Genomic DNA, 9,798 nt, shown 5'->3' on the forward strand with positions numbered 1-9,798 from the left:
TATTACAGTTTAAAGCAAACGTTACATACTATAACAGTTTCATTAAAAAAAAAAAAATTGTATTTCAAATCCAAATAATTCATATAGTCTTACACACCAATCACAACTAATATATACATTTCTTAATCTCATCCAATAACCTATTATTTTTTCCAGTATTAACATCATTCTAAAGTTTTAAAATCCTTGCCCAGAACCAGGGCTGTGACAATATATGAAATCTGCTTCTCTTGGTTTATCAGACTTCAAGGATGGCCCACGTGCACATCTGACAAACCTACTGAACAGTAACACTTGCATTTTGTTCAATTTAGGACACTTTATTATCCTGTGAAGTTACGACACAGATCCTGTGAAGTTCCCAGAGTGTTAGTGCAGTTACAAATTCTACATCTCTCAGTCCTGTGTACACTTTAACATCCCCCGCAGAGCCCCCCTCAGAAATTCAGATGTCTCCAGTCGATTCATTTGCAACAGCAAAGAAAAACACCTTGTTGCCTTATCTGGGAACCAAGGGACGCAAGCCTTCTGTGACTCCGGGGACAAGGGGCGGGGGGCGGGCCACGTCACTTTTAGGTATCCTGTAGATAAAGCATAGGACTCCAAATAATTTTGATTCCCAGTCAAACCTCCCAGCTATTTTCTTTGCCTCAGACCATAACTTGGTGACAGGACATTATCCTAAGGTTAGTAGCAATAACCGTTTTTGAGTTTTGGTGGTGAAGTAAAACATGTTACTTTAAGAGTGAGTAAAGTCAATAGACTGAGTTGGTAAATTGAATGTGGTTTATTTTGAGCTATCTAAATAACATGGTTGTCATAAGGTCAGCATTTTAATTACAACTTGGTGGAACTGGAGCATGCAGTTGGTCTCATGTAAAAGTAAATAGTTTCTCTAAAAGAAATGAAAGCGTAAGCCAATGTTTTAGCTTTCTCTTTTGTTTGTTAAATTGCATTACACAGTAAAAATGAAAGAAAAAAAACAACTAAAAAAGGTCCTCCCACAGAAGGAGTGGCTTGTTGAAAAAGAATCTTTCCTATAAATGTCATTGTTGTTTCCAAAGACAGAATGTTAAGAGTGCAGTCAATGCCAGTAGTTATTGACTGCACTCTCGGCATTCCGATTGGCTGGCTGGGAGGAGGGCAATAACAATCTCCATGTAATAATACATTCAGGCAATGAGCAACCATGATTCATGTCAATGTCTGTCATGAAGGTCCCGTTTTCTTTGCTGCACACATTTAGACATATAGTTCCTGTAGTCATGACGGTCGCACTATGAGTGTGTGGCTCTGCGTGCTTCAGTTTCAAGTACATCACGCATTCCAGCCTTTAGGTACTTATCCAGTCATGTTTATTCTTAGTATTCTAGGACTTGTAGTCTGAATTTTATAATAGGAAACGCAGAACTAAAAGTCCCACAATGCAAAGAATAAACGGGACTGCATAAGCATGTACAGATTATAATGCATCATGTTGGCAACTATGGTACAATTTCCACAAGTTTAGAAATGTTTCCATTGATGTTACTCCTAGCTCCAGTTTATCATTTGTATCAGAATACATTTTGGAAGACCAAGCATCTGTAGTCATAATTCAAAAAGTTAGAACATTAAGAAAAAAAAGTGCCTCGTGCAAAAGAAATTAAATCGAAGACTGTTTAACCACTTGGGCAAGCTACATTTTACCATTCGCTTGGCTCGCCAGGGTGCATAAGCACTGCCGGCCTGCATCAAAAGTGCTACCTAATGTCTTCATGCTCTGAGGCACTTGTTTTGTCTTTTCTACAAATGCTTACGTTGCACGGCCCTAAATGCCTCGAAGACAATGGTATCTCCCAGCTAAAGACATACATTCTGCTGTCCAACTGCTTCTCGGGGCCACCATTTCCGCATTCTGGCAAACGGGGATGTGCTTGGTTACTGCACATCCGCATCTGGGCCCCCCCCCCCCGCTGTGAATCAGGAAACTCCTGCAGGCTTGGGTCGCTCAACTTATCTTGAATGTACCTCTGTCCCCGAGTTCTCCCCTTCCCCTCCGCTCTGTTGCTTTTTGGACTGCTGGAAGCGCCTAGCAACCATGCATTGTGTGTGCACTGCATAAGCAGATGAAACACGCATGTGAAGCTTGAAGAGGAGGCATGTGGCTTTAGCATGGCCATGTCCAGAAGCTCAGCGTTCTGGCTCGTGCCTCGTGTCCCCGGGGCCCTGGGGAGAGGAAGGCACGCGCACGCAAGGAAGCTGCCCGCTTCTCGGCAAGGGCGCGCTGGCTAATGAGGAACTGGGCGAGGAGAGCTGTCAGTTAAACCGACAATGCTGCCACGGCGCCCTCTAGTAGCGCGCAGGCCCCTGGACACACGCTGAAAGGCGTCGCTTCTCCCCCCCCCCCCCCATTTACTGACAAAGCAACCGCAAATGCTAACAATAACACCTCAGAGCGAGGCAAACCAGGCAGCATGTGCCAGGCAGGCTCCCGAGCCGCGCGCGAGTGACACATGCTGATGGCACTAATGCAGCCCTCCGGGGAAAGTGCACAGTAAGTGCATGACGTGACGCTTTCGGCAAGCTGCGCAACAACCCTAAAGTGCTATCATAACGGTCCAGTGTGGGACTGGGCGGGGTATCCGGGCATTTAGTGCACTTGGCGGTGGGGTCACCTTTGGCTGCTGCTGCCGCCCCTCCCTGACAGGTCCACAATGATACACTTTCCTGGTATGTTGAACACACGCAGGAAAATAAACCGACCTTGCTTGACGGGAAAATGTTTTTTTTTTTAAGTGAAAGATGCCTGACCTCTGCAAAAAAAAAAGAAAATGCAATGGAAAGAGCTGAATTTCACAAGCCGGTGTATGTGTGGATGGACTCTTTGAAGCTGCTGTCCAGTCAACTGGAAGAGAGAACGTTTGGCACCAGCATCCCCGATCGCCTAAAATAATGAACCCAGAATGCACGTGTGCTTGTCTGCTGCGAGCTCCAATGCTCACAATAACAGGCTGACAGCCTTCAAAATGACTTCTTGAAATAAGACCTCCTCGATTGACAGGTTAGCGACAGTGTGCTTTTACTAAGGTCCGAAGAACCAGAAAAGCACGACTCGAATCCCACCATGCCCACTTGAGTACATTGTGTGGCCCTGGGCAAACAAATGCATTGCAATTCCCTTATCCGGACAGTTAAAAAAAAAAAAAAAAAAAAGAGTAAAATGGCTAAATACCCACATTCACAAAGTAACCAGGCGACTCAGTGTTATTGGGTGATCAGGAGACACAGCACAAAGCATGCTAATTCTCAGACTTTCCTTTTTGCAGATCGTGTGTGTCAGGTGCGTAATGTGTCCAGTCAAAGTTAACCAAGACTACAAGTCCCAGACTGCAGTCTGTCATTACACGAACTCCAGCGCACACGGCCAATGAGCGAATCACACAGTGAAAGCGAAAACAATTAGAAAAGGGGAAGTCTGAATTTGAGATGTCTGTATTTAATTTGCATTAGAATACAGTACGGTGCCACGAACACAGCGGGTGTCCGGAGAGTTCAAAACATGAGGTTCATTTCATTTCCACTTGCCGAGCTGACAACTGGGCATCCCGCACCCCCGGCTGCCCATGAGTTGGCGAACAGAGCGTTTCCAGTGTTCTGCTTATTTACAGTGCTCGCGAGTTGTCCCACCATGACAGGTGCAAGTAGATTATGCAGTCCTGTATTTTGTCTTCACTTTCTGGTTATTGTGGGCTGCCACTTATAACGGGGAAAACACCACAGATCTACTGCAAAGGGAAAAGCAAAGCGTGGGGGGGGGGGGGCACTACTCATGCCTGTTATGGGGCACTTTGACAAGCGGAGTAACTTTGCTGAAAATGTTGGGAGGGACATGACATCTAAATGAAAGGGTCCTGCTAAATGGGTGGGACAAAATAGTGTGCTACAGAAGTTGGTGGGGCTGAGGGGGGCAAACACCCGTGCCCCCCACTAAAATGACACCCATGACTTCGACAGTGCTGCTATTCCCGTTCTTATTTTGCGCCATCATACTTCTGGGAGCTAGGGCTAAATCAACCTGCGTTTACAGCAGGAAGGAGCGGCGAGAAGAGATACCGCAAAGAACACATAGAAGGAGCACGGTGCAGAACACACACACTCTCACTGCAGTGTCATGCGCGCGGCACCAAGAAACCCCCCACCCCCCCCAGCTCCCGGGCACTTACATATCTCTTTAGCTTCTTCTCCGGGGGGGACTTGATGAGCCAGCCCGTGCACACCACGTCCCCGGCGCTCATTTTGCCCCCCTCGCGAGAGAGCGTCGGGATGTCTCCAGCGCGCGAGGGGTGCGCTCTCGCCCCTGCAGCAGCCGCAATCGGCTTCCTCCAGCTGCGCGCGAGCGCTGCTGCTGCTGCGCCGCCGGGAGGAAGTCCCGCTGACATTGATCACTGATGTCAAGCCGAGCTCCCCTCCCCTCCCACCGCGCGCGGAGCCAGGAGGAGGGGGCACGTGACCCGCCCGACCCGCTTGTAAACAAAGCGCAGCACGTGCTGGATGCCTCTGCCCCGCTCCGCGTGTGCACCGGCGCGCACAGGCTGCAGCCATGGCCGGCGAGAGGGGAGGCGCTCTGCAGCCACCCCTGGGTGAACTGCAGGGGCGGCGCCGAGAGGGGCTGAAAGTGAAACCCCGAAAAACGAGAGCTTGACAGACCGCTCCTGCAGCATCCATCACCCCAGATTCCCTTCATGCATCTTTTCTCGCGTATCCTTTTTTGTTTTAAGTAGCGCTTGTTTACAAATAGGGGGCTGCAAAATACACGTTAATTGCCATTGACTGCAAAGCCTCTGAAGTTTCCGTGGCCATGAGGTAGAAGGCCACCGGGTCCTTATGGTTTCTCTTTGTATTCTGGATTTCTGGGACTGGTAGTTTTTCTCTTTAACCGTTTGAAATATGTGAAACTGCATAGTCCAGAATTCCAATCAGAAACAGCAGGACTCGATGGACTCAAGCATGGCCACGGGAAGCGTGAGGGCTCTGTGCATGAGGTATGGGGGTGCTGCTCAATGTTAATGTTTGGTAGCGTTGCGATGGCACAGAGGCTTTTCTAAAGCCATTAGATTCTTGCTTTCAATCTGCCCTCTATTTAAAGTAAATTAAATCAAGACCGCGTTGGATGGGTAAATCATGTCACGGAGGTTGGTTACATATTGAATCGATATTTTATTTATATCACGCTCGTACACGTGTTTTCAGAGCGCTACAAGGCAACGGAGGGGAACGGGAGAACAAAACAACGATCTTACTAGGCCCAGTGACATTGAGAACGTGTAAGTGCATGGGAGGGGGGAGAAGTGGAACGTGTGGAGCACAGGAGAAACATGTAGGTCTCATGTAGATCTGTGGTTATGTGCAGCTATCTGTGCAAATTGCAGGTATATGTTTGAATTATGGCAGAGCTGCCTCAGTCGATACAATTAGTAAGATTGAGTTGGTTCTCCTGCCTCTGATGCACCTGTTCTGTATGAGGGGAATGTGTTCTGCTTCTGGGTCTGGAGCTCCAGTGTGATGGAAGCTTGCACCTGGTAACTGTTCTTGGTCTGGTCTGTGAATGGTTTGAGCAGAGGAGTTCTGATGCCGCTCTACTCATCCATTGATTATCCTTTGAAAGTGCATAATGCAAAAACACTCGCAATTGCAAGATACAGTGCCAGTATTTGGGGTTCTGGGAACTCTGTCACGGTACAGAAAGTAGAAAATGACTTCCATATAAGAATCCCGGGGTTACCAAGATCGACTTCCTCATATCATGTCCACTTGGAAGTCGGATTGCCTTATATCTCAGACGTTATTGCGTGTTACCTTTTTGATTTTGTGGCTTTCTGTTTGTAATAACAGGCTGGTCTTACTTAGGAAATGGAACATGACATCTTAATGTCTGGTGTTAATCTACGAGTCCACTGGCTGTTCATCATTAAAGGAGAGATATCAACTGCGGATTATAGTGCCATGTTTGATAAACCCGTCACTATATGCAAGGATGCCAAATTTAAAATGAAGGGGGTCCTTATGAGACATCCCCGGGACAGAAGATAAAGTATCTCGTTTCCTTAAGGAACAATATTGGAATATCTTCCAACAGCTTGTCGGGGGGGATTCTGCCGGGGTCGGCCGGGCCGTCCGCAGACCTCCGGGCAGGGAGGCCCCAACTCCTCCCGTGTATATCTCGGATCGAGACAGAGTATGAGGCACACACAAGGAGCAAGGCAACTTCTGTCGTTTATTATGCAAACGGCAGGGATGGGTCAAGGAGCGCACGCGTTCGTCCTGACACACACACAATAGTGGGGCTCGCAGGCCCTTTTTACTACATTATGACGCGCTACTTGCGTCATTCCAAAAAGTTACCAAAAGAACCTATCGCCACTCTTGATTGGTTGCTCGAGTGGTGGGGTTAGTATAGTACGCATATAGAGAATGATATTAGTGGTTAAGATGTAGTCAGGTGGTATATCTGGGTTGTCCCTACAATTAGATACATAAGAATTGTTACATGAAGACCCCTGAGGATTGGCTAACGTTACTGACGTCTGAGATAAGAACCTCATGTTCTGATTGGTGCATCCGTGAGCTCCCCAGCCTGGGACCACCGTTGTTCCCAGCACACGGTGCACCTGTGGTTGCAACAGTGTTTCAATATGGGTACGTGCAGGCAATGTGAGGATTTATTCATAGGTGGGAGACTGACCGTTCCCACTGTAGCAGGTGTCCATTGAGCCTTTCAAGTGTGTCGGCCTGCGTCTCGTAGCGAGGTACCCAGACGCCTTTTCTCTCCTGGGTTTTGGCATCTCGTCAGGTTCGGCTTGGTCACGTGGGGAGGGACCGTGTTTGAGGCATAATTCTGCACAATTAATATTGTTTTTCCACTGTATGTCTGGTTTAATTTGCAGATATGATTTTAACATTGGTACGTGGAGTGCGAGGTTGCAACATCGTGCCTTTGAAGATTTGTTTCTTGACTGTGGGTTTGCAACATTACGACCTTGGCTAGTTGCTCCACTGGGTTCTTTCTGCAGGCTCAGCAACCTGACTTTTGCTTTGTTAATGTCCACGGGAACTCTTGCTTGAGGCCTACTTGGGCCTGGTGCACGAGTAATCCATTTAGTGCATGGATGCTTTAGGTTATAGTGGCATACAGTTTCATGGCCAGTATCGTGTTTCCATTATATCTCTCATGATGGTAACGGGTTTCAAGAGAAGCGTGAGCAAGCGTTATAAATGAGCTCATGGTGCGTCTTGCGTTTCTGCATTCTGAAAGCCTATGTAAAAATAATAAAGATGCACGTCCGTGAATAAGCCTGTCGCCTACGTCAGAGCACTGAGTATGTTCTTCGTGTAGATTGGTGTGGAAATGTTCAGCGTGTATAATAGTTCAGCGGTGCTTCCCGTTATCTAGGTCGTCATGGCATCTCTAACGATGTGTAGATTTCAGTCTAGTTGGTCCGTGCCGCAGGTGTCGGCATGGCCAGTGCGGGCTGTTGGGCAGGCAGATGGACACATCCGTATGTTTCTGTACCAGGGTATTTGGTCATCTGGTAAATGGGCAAACTCTTCTCGTGGCGGGTGTCTGGGCCGCGACCCTCTAGGCCAAGCGCGAGAGGTGAAGGACGGGAGTCTGGTTTTCCATTCTCCCACTTCAGTCCCCCCTCTGGTCGACTTGTCGACCACAAACATATCCTTCTCGTTATCTCCTCTTACTCTCCATATCTTGGTTATCCCTCCGAGATGTCCATAATGGTTTACGTGATCTTCAAATGACCAATACATGTATTCGCATGTTCCTCCAGGAGTACAGTACACCCATCTTCCTATGTAGCTCCTAGGGTTCCTTGGGTTCTCGATCTTCACTGATGGTGGGTCTAGATGATTGGCGATGATTTGGGTGCGCAACTTCTCCCTTTCGTGTATTATCACACCTGTGTGCTGGCCGTCATCCGCTGGCATCAAGGGGTGCATTCCCACCATTTCCAGCAACTCATCAGTTGAGCGCGCCTTCCGGGCTTTCCAAAATCTAATTATTATCAGTGCAGCTCCAGCCAAAATAGCACATCCCACTATTATTTTCAGTCCATCTGACAGCCAAGATGGCATCCATGACCATAATAGTGAAAACCAGCTTTTATCCTTGTTTACGCCGTTACTTTCGTCCATCATTTTGGAGTGCATCTGGGCCAATTGTGAAACTGCTTCTGTTAGTGTACCATTGTCGGCATCGTTGGCAGGTATGAACGTGCAGCATGATTGTCCTATCTTTGCACAAACTCCTCCTTCCATTGCTGTGAGAAGGTCCAATACATATCTGTTCTGTAGTGCTACCATCCTTACAGCTCGCAGCTCCTCTTTAATTGCGTTAAACCCATTTACTGTCGAATTTATGGTCATCATTAGTTCCCATCTGGTTATTTGCAGCCATTTTGCGTTTGCGTATGCCTGCAGTCCCGGATGTATTATTGAGGAGAAGAACATTGCTGCTCTGCTGAATAGTCTGTGTTCTGGCGGTATTGATGTTAGTTCCGTTTCCGACCTTCCCCACAGATAATTTCCTGTTAATGGCTCTCCTTGTCTTTTTCTCCTGTTTAGGACAGTATCATTGCTGTTGGTCCTGTTTTCTTGCTCCTTCTGGAGTGGTGCAGATCTCTTTCTTCTCCTGTCTCCTTCATCCATTTTCGGAAATTTCGCCACATCGACATGCTTCTTAGGTACCACTAGTGATGGTACATTGACGTGTACCATTGTGCACACACCACTCCACAGGGGAGGCAGTGTATGATATGCCTTTTCTCCGCAGGCCCAATAATGGTCCATTATTACTGCTGTTCCCGCTCCCCCCTCAGGTAACTCCATCACACTTGCACAATTGGTGTTATATCCCACGTCCACCTCTCCTTTATGCTGGTAACATACTTTGGGCGCAGTCAATGGTAATATAGTTATCGGGTCTTCATCTTCTTCTACCCACGTGAGCATTGGTACATACTTGATCCATGTCGTCCAACATCGATGATTGTGTGTCTCGATGGTTGAGATAGTTTCTTTTGTTACCATGTTGCTGCCAACCACTCCTATCTCCCAGCTGGTACCCAGGAACACCTTTCCTGTTATCGTCAGTAATGGCCTCTCCCAGCATCCTTGTTTACCCGGAACTTCCGTGGCGTACCAATCACATGGTAGATACTGCAGTGTTACCTTCTTTGTTTCTCCTTTTTCAGGGCCACTTGTTATGTATCTGAATGCTTCAGCATGTAAACTGGTCTTGTGATAACTCAGATAGGTCTTGAGGAAGTTGTTTTCATATGGGTATGAGTCTCGTGTTTTCCATGTCATGTGCACTACTGTTCCTTGGAATCTTCCTTTCGTTTGGAACAGGGCCAAATATATTATGCACTGTGCTGTTTTTTCATCTATTTCTGTGGCAACAAATGTTCGTGAAGCGCTCATGGCGTATGGTATTAATGAGCAAACGTAACAGCTATCCTCAGTTGTCTGCTTACCAATGCGGGTCATGTGCTGGTACCATATGTTGTTTGTGACGTGTGCTGAATCTTGTACATAATTATCAATACCTTTATTGTCTGAGTATGTGCTGCGTTTAACTTTATTTCGCTTTTGTTCATTGTTACTGTTACCACCTGACGTAACACCTGTTGCAGCAGGGAGGTGGGGTACATTAGGTTTGGGTGCAGCAAAAAAACTCATAGCATAGCTGTACTGCCATACAGAGGCAGCCAAAACTCCGGTGATCATAAAAATCCCTATTATTTT

The 9,798-nt window shown here is 47.1% G+C and overlaps 1 protein-coding gene across 2 annotated transcripts in view; it reads right to left on the reverse strand.

Moving 5' to 3' along the window:
- The window catches only part of GAB3 (GRB2 associated binding protein 3), a 601,333-nt gene extending 596,750 nt beyond the window's left edge, over positions 1–4,583 (reverse strand). The window contains exon 1 of one of the 2 annotated variants that reach the window (XM_069612648.1): positions 4,206–4,582. In XM_069612648.1, the coding sequence (XP_069468749.1) occupies positions 4,206–4,421 (216 nt within the window). In that variant the 5' untranslated portion in view covers positions 4,422–4,582. Of the gene's footprint in view, positions 1–4,205 lie in introns of both variants that reach the window. The other variant, XM_069612649.1, reaches the window with a different exon arrangement.
- Positions 4,584–9,798: the final 5,215 nt, after the last annotated feature.

The sequence above is a fragment of the Ambystoma mexicanum genome, chromosome 5p (assembly GCF_040938575.1).
Source record: "Ambystoma mexicanum isolate Mex_15411 chromosome 5p, UKY_AmexF1_1, whole genome shotgun sequence".
NCBI lineage: Eukaryota > Metazoa > Chordata > Amphibia > Caudata > Ambystomatidae > Ambystoma > Ambystoma mexicanum.